Source organism: Oncorhynchus mykiss, chromosome 8, assembly GCF_057628025.1.
Source record: "Oncorhynchus mykiss isolate SJ-2025 chromosome 8, ASM5762802v1, whole genome shotgun sequence".
NCBI lineage: Eukaryota > Metazoa > Chordata > Actinopteri > Salmoniformes > Salmonidae > Oncorhynchus > Oncorhynchus mykiss.
This window is the reverse complement of record NC_143029.1, coordinates 85,484,434-85,501,833: the sequence shown is the minus strand read 5'-3', so window position 1 is coordinate 85,501,833 and position 17,400 is coordinate 85,484,434. Positions and strand designations below refer to the sequence as shown.

The 17,400-nt window shown below is 43.1% G+C and overlaps 1 protein-coding gene across 3 annotated transcripts in view; it reads right to left on the bottom strand.

The window, feature by feature from the left end:
* Positions 1–17,400, bottom strand: part of LOC110530798 (epidermal growth factor receptor substrate 15-like 1) — a 69,792-nt gene that overhangs the window by 21,385 nt on the left and 31,007 nt on the right. For all 3 annotated transcript variants that reach the window (XR_016482687.1, XM_036986549.2, XM_036986548.2), the window contains exons 16-21: positions 16,797–16,976; positions 16,060–16,183; positions 14,355–14,488; positions 13,769–13,847; positions 5,974–6,059; positions 5,683–5,743 (exon numbers count right to left, since the gene is read on the bottom strand). Coding sequence is in view for 2 of the 3 variants with exons in the window: in XM_036986549.2 (XP_036842444.2) it covers positions 5,683–5,743; positions 5,974–6,059; positions 13,769–13,847; positions 14,355–14,488; positions 16,060–16,183; positions 16,797–16,976 (664 nt within the window). In the remaining variant the exon portion in view is untranslated. The remainder of the gene's footprint in view (positions 1–5,682; positions 5,744–5,973; positions 6,060–13,768; positions 13,848–14,354; positions 14,489–16,059; positions 16,184–16,796; positions 16,977–17,400) is intronic.

Genomic DNA, 17,400 nt, shown 5'->3' with positions numbered 1-17,400 from the left:
TGTAGACTACAGTTTAATGTGCTCAGTGTTCAGCTGTAGACTACAGTTTAATGTGCTCAGTGCTCAGCTGTAGACTACAGTTTAATGTGCTCAGTGCTCAGCTGTAGGCTACAGTTTAATGTGCTCAGTGTTCAGCTGTAGACTACAGTTTAATGTGCTCAGTGTTCAGCTGTAGGCTACAGTTTAATGTGCTCAGTGCTCAGCTGTAGACTACAGTTTAATGTGCTCAGCCGTAGGCTACAGTTTAATGTGCTCAGTGCTCAGCTGTAGACCACAGTTTAATGTGCTCAGTGTTCAGCTGTAGACTACAGTTTAATGTGCTCAGTGTTCAGCCGTAGGCTACAGTTTAATGTGCTCAGTGTTCAGCTGTAGACTACAGTTTAATGTGCTCAGTGTTCAGCTGTAGACTACAGTTTAATGTGCTCAGTGTTCAGCTGTAGACTACAGTTTAATGTGCTCAGTGTTCAGCTGTAGACTACAGTTTAATGTGCTCAGTGCTCAGCTGTAGGCTACAGTTTAATGTGCTCAGTGCTCAGCTGTAGGCTACAGTTTAATGTGCTCAGTGCTCAGCTGTAGGCTACAGTTTAATGTGCTCAGTGCTCAGCCGTAGGCTACAGTTTAATGTGCTCAGTGTTCAGCTGTAGACTACAGTTTAATGTGCTCAGTGTTCAGCTGTAGACTACAGTTTAATGTGCTCAGTGTTCAGCTGTAGACTACAGTTTAATGTGCTCAGTGTTCAGCTGTAGACTACAGTTTAATGTGCTCAGTGCTCAGCTGTAGGCTACAGTTTAATGTGCTCAGTGCTCAGCTGTAGGCTACAGTTTAATGTGCTCAGTGCTCAGCTGTAGACTACAGTTTAATGTGCTCAGCTGTAGACTACAGTTTAATGTGCTCAGCTGTAGACTACAGTTTAATGTGCTCAGCTGTAGACTACAGTTTAATGTGCTCAGCTGTAGGCTACAGTTTAATGTGCTCAGCTGTAGGCTACAGTTTAATGTGCTCAGCTGTAGGCTACAGTTTAATGTGCTCAGCTGTAGACTACAGTTTAATGTGCTCAGCTGTAGACTACAGTTTAATGTGCTCAGCTGTAGGCTACAGTTTAATGTGCTCAGCTGTAGGCTACAGTTTAATGTGCTCAGCTGTAGGCTACAGTTTAATGTGCTCAGCTGTAGGCTACAGTTTAATGTGCTCAGCTGTAGACTACAGTTTAATGTGCTCAGTCGTAGACTACAGTTTAATGCCAGTGCTGTGCTGAGCAGACCATCCTGCTGTGGTCTCTGTCCTCATCCTTAATGATCTACATCCAGGTTATTTAGAATACACTCTCATCCAGAGATACACGGCCCACATTCAGTACATTTGAACTAAAATAGGTAAGACAACCACATACCACAGTCGTATATTGCATTACTGAAATTATTTTAAATACGTCCAAAACAAAGACAATAGCCTACATATTTGTGTGTGAAAAAATGAGGACGGGATGAGAGTGATTTTTCTCAGGAAGGGACAGGAAAGTTCCGGGGTTATAGAAAGGACTGAATTTTCACTCCTGTGTCAACCTCTAGTGGGCAGACCACACACTGAGGTAGATGTGGGCAGACCACACACTGAGGTAGATGTGGGCAGACCACACACTGAGGTAGATGTGGGCAGACCACACACTGAGGTAGATGTGGGCAGACCACACACTGAGGTAGATGTGGGCAGACCACACACTGAGGTAGATGTGGGCAGACCACACACTGAGGTAGATGTGGGCAGACCACACACTGAGGTAGACGTGGACAGACCACACACTGAGGTAGACGTGGGCAGACCACACACTGAGGTAGACGTGGGCAGACCACACACTGAGGTAGACGTGGGCAGACCACACACTGAGGTAGACGTGGGCAGACCACATACTGACGTAGAGGTGGGCAGACCACACACTGACGTAGACCTGGGCAGACCACACACTGACGTAGACCTAGGCAGACCACACACTGACGTAGACCTGGGCAGACCACACACTGAGGTAGACGTGGGCAGACCACACACTGAGGTAGAGGTGGGCAGACCACACACTGAGGTAGAGGTGGGCAGACCACACACTGAGGTAGACGTGGGCAGACCACACACTGAGGTAGATCTGGGCAGACCACACACTGAGGTAGATCTGGGCAGACCACTCACTGACGTAGATGTGGGCAGACCACACACACTGAGGTAGATGTGGGCAGACCACTCACTGACGTAGATGTGGGCAGACCACACACACTGAGGTAGATGTGGGCAGACCACACACACTGAGGTAGATGTGGGCAGACCACACACTTTCAGATTTTTCAACTTGCTGTTGACCTGCTGGCAGCCTAACTTGGACCTGCTGGTTATTTCCTATCTTAATCTGGACACTGGGTTTGGATGGTAAACTATACAATCAGTATCAGTAATCAGTATTCAGTCAGTGCTCAAGCCAAAACAGACCTTATCTGTTCCAACAGCTTTCCTGTTTACCAGCTCCTTCGAAAGGAGAAGAAACTGAGGGCTCCGCACCCTCACAAGACGACCACAATGAGCAGGAGAGAAAAAGGGAAGTACTAACATGACACACACACACGCTCACACACACACACGTTTAATAAGACAGTGTTAGCGAACAAATGAGTCGTTCTGAAAAAATTGATGCTACAAACTATTACTTACCTCAACTTCTAATCCTTCTAACTAACTCCTCCTAACTAACTACTCCTACTAACTAACCAACTCCTCCTAACTAACTCCTCCTAACTAACTAACTACTCCTCCTAACTAACTAACTAACTAACTCCTCCTAACTCCTCCTCCTTCTAAACTAACTCCTAATTAACTAACTAATTAACTCCTAACTAACTCCTCCTCCTAACTAACTCCTCCTAACTCCTCCTCCTAACTCCTCCTCCTTCTAAACTAACTCCTAATTAACTAACTAATTAACTCCTCCTTCTAACTAACTCCTCCTAACTAACTCCTCCTTCTAACTAACTCCCCCTCCTTCTAACTAACTCCCCCTCCTTCTAACTAACTCCCCCTCCTTCTAACTAACTCCCCCTCCTTCGAACTAACTCCCCCTCATAACTAACTCCCCCTCCTAACTAACTCCCCCTCCTTCTAACTAACTCCCCCTCCTTCTAACCAACCCCTCCTTCTAACTAACCCCTCCTTCTAACTCCTCCTCCTAACTCCTCCTCCTAACTCCTCCTCCTAACTCCTCCTCCTTCTAAACTAACTCCTAATTAACTAACTAATTAATTAACTCCTAACTCCCCCTCCTATCTAACTCCCCCTCCTTCTAACTAACTCCCCCTCCTTCTAACTAACTCCCCCTCCTTCTAACTAACTCCCCCTCCTTCTAACTAACTCCCCCTCCTTCTAACTAACTCCCCCTCCTAACTAACTAACTGCCCCTCCTTCGAACTAACTCCCCCTCCTAACTAACTAACTGCCCCTCCTTCGAACTAACTGCCCCTCCTTCGAACTAACTGCCCCTCCTTCGAACTAACTCCCCCTCCTAACTAACTCCCCCTCCTAACTAACTCCCCCTCCTAACTAACTCCCCCTCCTAACTAACTCCCCCTCCTAACTAACTCCCCCTCCTAACTAACTCCCCCTCCTAACTAACTCCCCCTCCTAACTAACTCCCCCTCCTAACTAACTCCCCCTCCTAACTAACTCCCCCTCCTAACTAACTCCACCTCCTTCTAACTAACTCCACCTCCTAACTAACTAACTCCCCCTCCTAACTAACTAACTCCTCCTCCTTCTAACTAACTAACTATTCCTCCTAACTAACTCCTCCTCCTTACTAACTAACTCATCCTAACAAACTCATCCTAACAAACTCATCCTAACAAACTCATCCTAACAAACTCATCCTAACAAACTCATCCTAACTAACTCATCCTAACTAACTCATCCAAACTAACTCATCCAAACTAACTCATCCAAACTAACTCATCCAAACTAACTCATCCAAACTAACTCATCCAAACTAACTCATCCTAACTAACTAATTAACTAATCCTAACTAACTAACTCCTCCTAACTAACTAACTCCTCCTAACTAACTAACTCCTCCTAACTAACTAACTCCTCCTAACTAACTAACTCCTCCTAACTAACTAACTCCTCCTAACTAACTAACTCCTCCTAACTAACTAACTCCTCCTAACTAACTAACTCCTCCTAACTAACTAATTCCTCCTCCGTCTAACTAACTCCTCCTCCTTCTAACTAACTAACTCTTCCTCCTAACTAACTCCTCCTCCATCCTAACAAACTCATCCTAACAAACTCATCCTAACTAACTCATCCTAACAAACTCATCCTAACAAACTCATCCTAACAAACTCATCCTAACAAACTCATCCTAACAAACTATTCCTAACTAACTCATCCAAACTAACTCATCTAAACTAACTCATCCAAACTAACTCATCCGAACAAAACTAATCCTAACTAACTAATTAACTAATCCTAACAAACTAACTCATCCTAACTAACTAACTAATTCCTCCTTCTAACTAACTCCTCCTAACTAACTAACTCCTCCTAACTAATTAACTAACTCCTAACTAACTAACTCCTCCTAACTAACTCCTCCTAACTAACTCCTCCTAACTAACTAACTCCTAACTAACTCCTCCTAACTAACTAACTCCTAAATAACTCCTCCTAACTAACTAACTAACTAACTCCTAACTAACTCCTAACTAACTCCTAACTAACTCCTCCTCCTCCTCCTCCTCCTCCTAACTAACTCCTCCTCCTAACTAACTCCTCCTCCTAACTAACTCCTTCTAACTCCTCCTCCTCCTAACTAACTAACTCCACCTCCTAACTAATTCCTCCCCACTAACTAACTCCTCCTCACTAACTAACTCCTCCTCACTAACTAACTCCTCCTCACTAACTAACTCCTCTTCCTAAGTCCTCCTCCTTCTAACTAACCAACTAACTCCTCCTCCTTACTAACTAACTCATCCTAACTAACTCCTCCTCCTGCTAACTAACTAATTAATCCTAACTAACTCATCCTAACTAACTCATCCTAACTAAATCATCCTAACTAACTAACAAACTCATCCTAACTAACTAACTCATCCTAACTAACTAACTAACTCATCCTAACTAACTAACTAACTAACTCATCCTAACTAACTAACTAACTCCTCCTCCTTCTAACTAACTCCTGGCACTGTGTAAGGAATAGGTGGCACTGTGTAGGGAATAGGTGGCACTGTGTAGGGAATAGGTGGCACTGTGTAGGGAATAGGTGGCACTGTGTAGGGAATAGGGTGCCACTGTGTAGGGAATAGGGTGCCATTGAAGACAGCCACAATAAACAAGAGACTGACTACAGAACTTAGTTTTTGAAAGAAAATAAATTCGATAAACCGATTTAATAATAGACTATTTTAGTCTTGTGGTGTTACCCTAGAAAGGTGTTTAAACATACGATTTTCGAGTTTCTTTTCTGATCCTTTGATTTAACTTAAGAGTATCACTTGTTGGTTTTTTTTGCTAACTAAAAGGAAGAACTGTGTATTATAAGTACCATCACATTGACTTCCTTCTCACACACACACACACACACACACACACACACACACACACACACACACACACACACACACACACACACACACACACACCTACCATAAGGAGGCGCAGGCCTGTTAGGTGTGTTCTTAGGTGGTAGCACAGGGTTGATTGGTTTCTGCTCACAATGCCAGAATAAAGACACACAAAAAAACATCCAAAATTGACATTTTTTACAACAGAGGTACTATATTTTTCACAAGCTTTTAGTTAAGAGCCTACATCTCGTTGCCTTGACAGTCAGACAGCCTCCCTGTATTCAGGTGGAGAATAATATCATATTTATATGGGAATATATTGCTATAAAACAGTACTTATATATTATTTACATCCACAAAGGTAACCTACCTTTTTAGACATTTGACTGAAGTCTGCGAATCCACTCTTTCCTCCAAAAGCGTTGCCACCGAAAGGGTCCACTGTTCCGAAGCCATCTACAACAGAACAACAACACAACAGCCATAAAAACACTTCATATGGAAACATCCAGGGAACAAACGAGCTACTGAAGCTGCCTGGGAAACCACACAGAGAGAATCCAGGGAAACGGGACAGTCTTTACTAGGACTTTCCAAACCTAAATAGTAGAAGACTGACGTCCGCATCTGACTAACTAATTACACTGAGCTGGGTTACTGTGAGCAGCACTGTGGTGGGTTACTGTGAGCAGCACTGTGGTGGGTGACTGTGAGCAGCACTGTGGTGGGTGACTGTGAGCAGCACTGTGGTGGGTGACTGTGAGCAGCACTGTGGTGGGTGACTGTGAGCAGCACTGTGGTGGGTGACTGTGAGCAGCACTGTGCTGGGTTACTGTGAGCAGCACTGAGCTGAGTTACTGTGAGCAGCACTGTGGTGGGTTACTGTGAGCAGCACTGTGGTGGGTTACTGTGAGCAGCGATCTGGTGGGTGACTGTGAGCAGCACTGTGCTGGGTTACTGTGAGCAGCACTGAGCTGGGTTACTGTGAGCAGCACTGAGCTGGGTTACAAATACATTTCCAACTGTAGGTTTCAAAAAAATAAATAAACCATTGTAACAAAATATTTGTTTGTTGGGTCGTTCCAGCTCTAATAGCACAAGAAAAATAACTGACCCCCACCATCTCAAATTGTTCTGAAATCGTTTCTGTAGTTAGTACAACACCAGTCTCAAAGTCAACAGTGAAGAGGCGACTCCGGGATGCTGGCCTTCACAGAAAAAGACATATCTCAGACTGGCCAATAAAAATAAAAGATTAAGATGGGCAAAAGAACACAGACACTGGACAGAGGAACTCTGCCTCAGCATCCCAGAGTCGCCTCTTCACTGTTGACATTAAGACTGGTGTTTTGTGGGTACTATTTAATGAAGCTGCCAGTTGAGGACTTGTGAGGCATCTGTTTCTCAAACTAAACACTCTAATGTACTTGTCCTCTTGCTCAGTTGTGCACTCCTCTTTCTATTCTGGTTAGGGCCAGTTTGCGTTGTTCTGTGAAGGGAGTAGTACACAGCGTTGTACGAGATCTTCAGTTTTTTTCAATTTCTCACATGGAATAGCCTTCATTTCTCAGAACAAGAATAGACTGATGAGTTTCAGAAGAAAGTACTTTGTTTCTGGACATTTTGAGCCTGTAATTGAACCCACAAATGCTGATGCTCCAGATACTCAACTAGTCTAAAGAAGACCAGTTTTATTGCTTCTTTAATCAAAACAACAGTTTTCAGCTGTGCTAACATAATTGCAAAAGGGTTTTCTAATGATCAACTAGCCTTTTAAAATGATAAACTTGGATTAGCTTACACAACGTGCCATTGGAACACAGGAGTGATGGTTGCTGATACTGGGCCTCTGTACACCTATGTTGATATTCCATTTTAAAAAATCTGCTGTTTCCAGCTACAATAGTCATTTACAACATTAACTTCTTGGTGACGGGGCAGTATTTTCACGTCTGGATGAACTGCATTCCCAAATTCAACTGCCTGCTACTCATCCACAGAAGATAAGATATGCATATTATTAGTAGATTTGGATAGAAAACACTCTGAAGTTTCTAAAACTATTTGAATCATGTCTGTGAGTATAAACAGAACTTATTTAGCAGGCGAAACCCCGAGGACAAACCATTCAGATTTTTTTTTGAGGTCACTCTCTTTGCAATGGACTTTCATTGGGAATCCAGATTTCTAAGGGACCTTCTTGCAGTTCCTATCGCTTCCACAGTCTTTAGAAATTGGTTGAGGTTATTTTTTATTTTACCTTTATTTAACCAGGCAAGTCAGTTAGGAACAAATTCTTATTTTCAATGACGGCCTAGGAACAGCCTGTTCAGGGGCAGAACGACAGATTTGTACCTTGACAGCTCGGGGATTTGAACTTGCAACCTTTCGGATATTAGTCCAACGCTCTAACCACGAGGCTACCCTGCTACCCTACCCTGCCCTTATTCCGTTGTGTAATGAAGAAGTACGGCCATCTTGAACGAGGGTCACTTGAAGTGTACTGTTAGATAGAGGAGCGTGACCAGAAAGCTAGCTACAGTTTGTTTTCTTCCTGTATTGAACACAGATCATCCCGTCTTCAATTTTAGTGATTATTTATGTTAAAAAATACCTAAAGTTGTATTACAAAAGTAGTTTGAAATGTAACTTGAGAGATATTTTGTTGGAACCAGTGTTTTTCTGGATCAACTGCGACATTTTGGATATATATGGACGGAATTAATTGAACAAAAGGACCAGTTGTGATGTTTATGGGACATATTGGAGTGCCAACAAAAGAACTTGTCAAAGGTAAGGCATGAATATTTCTGCGTTTTGTGTCGCACCTGCAGGGTTGAAATATGGTTTCTCTCTTTGTTTACGGAGGTGCTATCCTCAGATAATGGCATCGTTTGCTTTTGCCGAAAAGCCCTTTTTGAAATCTAACATGTTGGCTGGATTCACAACAAGTGTAGCTTTAATTTGCTATCTTGCATGTGTGATTTAATGAAAGTTAGATTTTTATAGTAATTCATTTGAATTTGGCGCTCTGCATTCTCCCTGGCTTTTGGCCAGGTGATACGCTAGCGTCCCACATATCCCAGAGAGGTTTTAACAATGTCTACACTGTATTTCTGATCATATTGATGTTATTTTAAACGGACAAAAAAAATTGCAAAAACAAGGACATTTCTAAGTATATTTTTGTGTGATATATATATATATATATATATACATACATACATACATACATACATATACACACACACACACACACACACACACAAAAAAATATATATATATATATATATATATATGGAGTATTGGAAGTGATGCAGACAATTTCATTGATGGAAGCTACAATCTATCTGCAATATTAAAGCTGATCTACCACCTAAAATATGTATAAATAATAAATGCCAAGCGAGCTGTCATGTGCCTTTTACTGAGGAGTGGTCATCTCCCTGACCAAGACCGAGGCGCTTCTCCTCTGATTGCTCAGTTTGGCCGGGCAGCAAGCACTAAGATTGATGAAAGCCAATGTGTTCTTGGGGACCTTCAATGCAGCAGAAATTTGTTGGTACCCTTCCCCATATCTGTGCCTCGACAGAATCCTGTCTCGGAGCTCTACGGAAAATTAATTCGACCTCATGGCTTGGTTTTTGCTCTGACATGCACTGTCAATTGTGGGACCTTATATAGACAGGTGTGTGCCTTTCCAAATCATGTCCGATCAATTGAATTTACCACAGGTGGACTCCAATCAAGTTGTAGGAACATCAAGGACGATCAATGGAAACAGGATGCACCTGAGATCAATTTTGGTTCTCATAGCAAAGGATCTGAATACTTATGTAAATAAGGTATTTCTGTTTTAAATTTTTTATAAATTTGTGCAAATTTATAAAAAATATGTTTTTGCTTTGTCATCATGGGGCATTGTGTGTAGATTAATGAGGATAATGTTTCATTTAATCATATTTTAGAATAAGGCTGTAAAAAAGTCTGAATGCCTTCCGAATGCACTGTAATTTGATCTCTGAGAAATTAAGTTAACTAACTGCACCCAAATTGGCCATTTTGAATTTACAGGATTCAGATAATATTCGAACAATATAGTACCCAACATCCGAGATGGACCAAACTTTGTCCTACCAATGAGGAAGACGTGAGGAATCCCATTTTTTTGTCAAAAGCCACCCACGGACCATCCACATCCTATGCAAATCCCAACCCAAACAAACAGTATACAGTATCAGTTCTCTATGAAGTAGTATGAAGCTGTGGCTTGGAGTATTGCTTCTCTATACTATGTAATGTATTCCATGTGAACCTGGTGACAACCCTAATAAAATAATAAATTGCATGACAGTCTTATGTTTTTCAATAAAATTCTCAGGAAAAACCTCTATGTATTATGATTAGTGACATTTACAATTAAACCCAACCCAACCCAATACCATAACAATTGAAAAACACTAAACAGTGTGTGTTTGAGACTTTTACCATTGAAAACCACAACAGTAGCTAATCCAGAACCTTTCTGGAAGGGGATAAACCACACACAAAGGCGGTCGTTTCCTGGACACTGATTAAGCGTAAAATAAGGTCAAACTGAATTGCTTCATGAAGGAGTGGCTTGAATTGTGAGGATGACCACACAATTTATTTTCATCATGAGCCAAATCTATTCGTTTTCTACCCAAAATTGCTTAGGAAACGTTGTGATCTATATAATAACCACAACAGACCAGCAAAATTGATAAAAGAGTGTGCCGGTTTATCAGGAACAGCGGCATCTAGTGGCCAAAACCTGGTACTTTCACACTACTTTATGGTAAATAATGCAAGCAACATAAATTACTAATTTCTCTGAACAGGGGGGAAAAAAAACACACACCAGATTCGAAGGGAATACATCACATATTATGAAGAAGCAATACTCCAAGCATCAGCTTCATACTACTTGTCAAACATAGAGAACTGATACTGTGTACTGGTTGATGGGGTGGGATTGGCGTGGGGTGTGGGGGGGGGGGGGGGGGGGTCGGTGGGTGGTTTTTGACCATCTCTTGGAGATTTCTAATGTCTGATTCATTGGTAGGAAGAAGTTTGGTCCAAATCAGATTTTGGGTTCTATATTTATTGAATATTATCCGAATCCTATAAATTTTAATAGCCAATTTAGGTGCAATAAATTAGCTTAATGTCAGAAATAAAATTACATTACAACAAAATAATGTTTTAGGAATGCCAATCTTGCCCGATTCTGACTACAGAAGCCATTTCTGAATATTCTGAGATGGTGTGTGTCATGGCGTCTGAAATGGCATGAAAAGACTCTGTTGTGACTTGAGAATGTGTGTGACGATAAAGGGGCAGTATGACGTGTGTTACACAGTGTTTTCCTTCTCGTGGCATAGCTCTAAGTTTCCCCCACAGTGTGTCCCTTATTCCTGTGGAGGGGTGTCGTTTCACTGGTGCGTAGGAGTGTCAGCCCTAACTTAAAACAACTTCCTCCTCTCTCAGTGACTGAGGCATAAAGGCTCGCAGTTCAATAGAGGAGGATGAATGGAATGAACAGGGGAGGAGAAGAGGAGGAGAGGAGGAGAGGGGAGGGGAGAGGAGAGGAGGAGAGGGGAGGAGGAGAGGAGAGGGGGGGAGAGAGGAGGGGAGGAGGGGAGGCGGAGGGGAGGAGGAGAGGGGAGGAGAGGGGAGAGAGGAGGGGAGGAGGAGGGGAGGAGGAGAGAGGGGAGGAGGAGGAGAGGGGGGAGAGGGGAGGAGAGGAGGAGAGGGGGGAGAGGGGAGGAGAGGAGGAGAGGGGGGAGAGGGGGGAGAGGAGGTGGGAGGAGGAGAGGAGGGGAGGAGGAGGAGAGGGGAGGAGAGGAGGGGAGGAGGAGGAGCGGGGAGGAGGGGACGAGGAGAGGAGGGGGAGAGGAGGGGAGGAGGAGAGGAGGGGAGGAGGAGAGGAGGGGAGGAGGAGAGGGGGGAGGGGGGAGGAGGAGAGGAGGGGAGGAGGAGAGGATGAGGAGAGGAGGGGAGGAGGAGAGGAGGAGAGGACGAGGAGAGGAGGGGAGGAGGAGAGGAGGGGAGGAGGAAAGGATGAGGAGAGGAGGGGAGGAGGAGAGGAGGAGAGGGGGGAGGAGGAGAGGGAGGAGGAGAGGGGGGAGGAGGGGAGGAGGAGAGGGGGGGAGGAGAGGAGGGGAGGAGGGAGGGGGGAGGAGGGGAGGAGGAGAGGGGGGAGGAGGGGAGGAGGAGAGGGGGGAGGAGGGGAGGAGGAGAGGAGGGAGATAGCTGAACTGGTTAAAGCAGGGGTGTGAGTGTTCTGGTGTTCATTTTCAAGTCACGCAGACAAAGACACATGCAGACACACAGTTTCTGTTATGTTTGGCCTCCACTGCAACTCCTGTTTTTCCAAGGTTATTTTTAGTTGGCCAGCAGTTAAATGCGTAGGTAGCCTACTAAATATAGACCTCCGCCACAGGAAAATATGAAGTTACAGTGAGTTTTAAGTTGTATTCCACAAACTAATGCCCAGAAATAGTCTAAATGTGCAGGAACACGTCACCTGGGCAGCAGTGAATGAGGGCTTTTATTCAGAAGTTTATCACAACTTTCCTTTTCTCTTAACGATATACAGATAGATGTCTCTCAGTGATATACAGATAGATGTCTCTCAGTGATATACAGATAGATGCATCTCAGTGATATACAGATAGATGCATCTCAGTGATATACAGATAGATGTCTCTCAGTGATATACAGATAGATGTCTCTAAGTGATATACAGATAGATGTCTCTAAGTGATATACAGATAGATGTCTCTCAGTGATATACAGATAGATGTCTCTCAGTGATATACAGATAGATGCATCTCAGTGATATACAGATAGATGTCTCTCAGTGATATACAGATAGATGTATCTCAGTGATATACAGATAGATGTATCTCAGTGATATACAGATAGATGTATCTCAGTGATATACAGATAGGAGTTTGATTATCCTTTTCTGCTTCTAAATCTTGTGAAATTCAGAGTACTTAATGACCTGGCTGTAAATGTTCTCTGACATAGCAGAAAACAAATATTTTGATTCAGAGTTCTTAATGACCTGGCTGTAAATGTTCTCTGACATAGCAGAAAACAAATATTTTGATTCAGAGTTCTTAATGACCTGGTTGTAAATGTTCTCTGACAGCAGAAAACAAATATTTTGATTCAGAGTTCTTAATGACCTGGTTGTAAATGTTCTCTGACAGCAGAAAACAAATATTTTGATTCAGAGTTCTTAATGACCTGGTTGTAAATGTTCTCTGACAGCAGAAAACAAATATTTTGATTCAGAGTTCTTAATGACCTGGTTGTAAATGTTCTCTGACATAGCAGAAAACAAATATTTTGATTCAGAGTTCTTAATGACCTGGTTGTAAATGTTCTCTGACATAGCAGAAAACAAATATTTTGATTCAGAGTTCTTAATGACCTGGTTGTAAATGTTCTCTGACATAGCAGAAAATAAATATTTTGATAACCGCTTCTTTTTGAAAGACACAGAACATTATCTTCATAACTGATAGGATGCTGAGAGGTCAGAAAACGTTTTATCTCGTCTTTGTTGTTGTTGTTTTTTACTCTAAATGTCACTTGCAGCTGAAGTATCTGGAGTGTAACTACACTGACTAAAAACAGTCATTCAAATGTAGATACAAGAGTGGGAGTGTAACTTCACTGACTAAAAACAGTCATTCAAATGTAGATACAAGAGTGGGAGTGTAACTTCACTGACTAAAAACAGTCATTCAAATGTAGATACAAGAGTGGGAGTGTAACTTCACTGACTAAAAACAGTCATTCAAATGTAGATACAAGAGTGGGAGTGTAACTTCACTGACTAAAAACAGTCATTCAAATGTAGATACAAGAGTGGGAGTGTAACTTCACTGACTAAAAACAGTCATTCAAATGTAGATACAAGAGTGGGAGTGTAACTTCACTGACTAAAAACAGTCATTCAAATGTAGATACAAGAGTGGGAGTGTAACTTCACTGACTAAAAACAGTCATTCAAATGTAGATACAAGAGTGAGTGAGTGAGTGAGTGAGTGAGTGAGTGAATGAGTGAGTGAGTGAGTGAGAGTGTGAGTGTGTAAAAGAGGTTGTGTGTTGCAGAGGCGAGGTACCTGTAGGCTTGGGGCTGGGGCTGGGCCGGGGGCTGTGGGAGGTTAAGAGATTCCTGCTACCCGACAGACTGCCACCAGGCTGAGACAGAGACAGGAAGAGAAACACCACTAAGATTAACTCCATCCAGATACTTTCATTCAACTAAATACAGGATGTAATTTCAATACCAATATATTCAATAAATATGAACAAAATTACAAACAATATAATATAAGCAATAAGGCCAATATACCACGGCTTAAGGGCTGTTCTTAGTCACGACGCAACGCGGAGTGCCTGGATACAGGCCTTAGCCGTGGTATATTGTCCATATACCACAAACCCCCGAGGTGCCTTATTGCTATTATAAACTGTTTCCCAACATAATTAGAGCAGTAAAAATACCCGTGGTATACGTTTTGTCATACCCGTGGTATACGGTCTGTCATACCCGTGGTATACGGTCTGATATACCACGTTTGTCAGCCAATCAGCATTCAGGGCTCGACCCACCTAGCTTATAATTCAATATAAATCTATTCAAATATGACATACTGTAAATAAATTACCATAGAAAATAATATATTAAATAATAACATGTATTACCTTGATGGGGGGAGTAGGTTTTCTACTGAAGGGATCTGCTGAGGCAAACACATCGGTCGTTTTCTTGAAGAAGTCTGAGGAAGCACCCTTGAATGGATCACTCTCTTTGAAAGGATCATCGGCTTCAAATGGATCTGAGAGGATTGAGACAAAATGTGACGAAGATCCTTGTGGATGGAAACATTTGTCATTAACGGTGTTAATATGGAGCATATACCACATGGAGGCCTTTCTGTTCTGTTCAGGTGTACTTCATGAGCCAAGCACGTTTAGGCCTTTCTGTTCTGTTCTGTTCAGGTGTACTTCATGATACCTACACGTACGCTACGGTCACAAGACGCAGGCCTCCTAATTGTCCCTAGAATTTCTAAGCAAACAGCTGGAGGCAGGGCTTTCTCCTATAGAGCTCCATTTTTATGGAACGGTCTGCCTACCCATGTCAGAGACACAAACTCGGTCTCAACCTTTAAGTCTTTACTGAAGACTCATCTCTTCAGTGGGTCATATGATTGAGTGTAGTCTGGCCCAGGAGTGGGAAGGTGAACGGAAAGGCTCTGGAGCAACGAACCGCCCTTGCTGTCTCTGCCTGGCCGGTTCCCCTCTTTCCACTGGGATTCTTTGTCTCTAACCCTATTACAGGGGCTGAGTCACTGGCTTACTGGGGCTCTCTCATTACCGTCCCTGGGAGGGGTGCATCACCTGAGTGGGTTGAGTCACTGATGTGGTCATCCTGTCTGGGTTGGCGCCCCCCCCCCTTGGGTTGTGCAGTGGCGGAGATCTTTGTGGGCTATACTCAGCCTTGTCTCAGGATGGTAAGTTGGTGGTTGAAGATATCCCTCTAGTGGTGTGGGGGCTGTGCTTTGGCAAAGTGGGTGGGGTTATATCCTTCCTGTTTGACCCTGTCCGGGGGTGTCCTCGGATGGGGCCACAGTGTCTCCTGACCCCTCCTGTCTCAGCCTCCAGTATTTATGTTGCAGTAGTTTATGTGTCGGGGGGCTAGGGTCAGTTTGTTATATCTGGAGTACTTCTCCTGTCCTATTCGGTGTCCTGTGTGAATTTAAGTGTACTCTCTCTAATTCTCTCTTTCTCTCTTTCTTTCCCTCTCTCGGAGGACCTGGGACCATGCCTCAGGACTACCTGACATGATGACTCCTTGCTGTCTCCAGTCCACCTGGCCGTGCTGCTGCTCCAGTTTAAACTGTTCTGCCTTATTATTATTCGACCATGCTGGTCATTTATGAACATTTGAACATCTTGGCCATGTTCTGTTATAATCTCCACCCGGCACAGCCAGAAGAGGACTGGCCACCACACATAGCCTGGTTCCTCTCTAGGTTTCTTCCTAGGTTTTGGCCTTTCTAGGGAGTTTTTCCTAGCCACCGTGCTTCTACACCTGCATTGCTTGCTGTTTGGGGTTTTAGGCTGGGTTTTTGTACAGCACTTTGAGATATCAGCTGATGTACGAAGGGCTATATAAATAAATTTGATTTGATGAGCCAAGCACATGGAGGCCTTTCTGTTCTGTTCAGGTGTACTTCATTAGCCAAGCACATGTTGCTTATGACCACACACTTTTCTCTAAAGGAAGAGAACCTCATAGCCTCTGGAACATACAGTCGTGGCCATGGAATTACAATAATTCCAGAATTGTTCCAACAATATTTTGCATAAACATTAATTCGGTATAATATATTTATAAAGTTACCTTTGAAGGGGTCTGATTTGAAGGGGTCCTCTGTCTGGAAGGGGTCTGCTGCTGGAAGGGGTTCTGGTGTTGATTTGTTGCTGCTGAACATGGCTATCCTCGATTTGAAAGAGTCCTCCTGATTCTGGGGGGACAAAAATATTCAGATTGCTCAACCTCAAAATCTTCTCCACTTCCATTCAAATGAACTGGATTGCCCAACGTTGGGACAACACCGGTTTACCAAGCAGAACTGAACGTAGACGCTTCCTCTGGTAATCTCTAACATAATGAAGATTGAATAAAAAGGTATCACGTCTGTCAGGTGTGAGCAACAGGAAGTGAGGTCACACTAAACACAGTGAGCGCTCCACATGAATAGCTGGGTATATAATATACACTGAGCGTAGAAAACATTAAGAACACCTTCCCAATATTGAGTTGCTTAAAAATCCTTCTTTAACCTGTCTCCTACCCTGATGGATTTAACAAGTGACATCAAAACAGGATTGTAGTCCATGTCATGGAAAAAGCAAGTTAGATTATTAATGTTTTGTACTCTCAGTGTATATTAAAGTATAGGCAAGCTCTTTCCAGTCTTTGGTCGTCTTTATTAAGCCACTACTTAGCTAAGTGTTTTGCAACGGAAAACAAAAATAAGCATTTCTTATTCAGGTAGTCACTCCCCATTTCAAATCAGTTTTATTCCATTTGATGCCTAATGAACACGACCCTGGTATCATGACAACACTACTCACCCTGGCGCCAAATTCTCCGTTCTCCCTCACTGAGAATCCTACTTCGCTCATGTCTGCCAGGTTGGTCATGCTGCCAGCATGAGTCTGGCTGTGGGTTCCATTCAGAGCGTTGTTGTATTGCTCTATAGTCTTAGTCACCTCCTGTTGACTGTCCTGGATCTGAGAAAGCTTACTACGAGCCTAAAGGGATAAAGGGATGTCAGTGAGTCTCCAGTAACACCGGTAGTTCTAGTAAAAGAGAGTAAGTATGTGGGGCTGTTGCGGTGAACGTATTACCGCCACACCGCCAGTCACCAGTCATGACCGCAGTTAAACTCCATGTGACCGTTTAGTCACGGTAACAAGGCTTGATGCTGCTGATAGTTATTAGAAACCCACCAAAATTGCTAACTGCCTGGTACTCGGCACTCTATTGTCCCTGTCATCACTGACATCAATACAAATGTAACGGAACATGTAAATCAAGCACTTCATGAGAGCCCATGAGCTCATGTTGCATAACATTTCTATTGGCTACGCAATTATGGGAGAAAACAGAGTGATGGCCTCTAATTAAAAGAGGAGGATCCCATAATTTTTCTATAGGCTAGGCCCACTATATTTA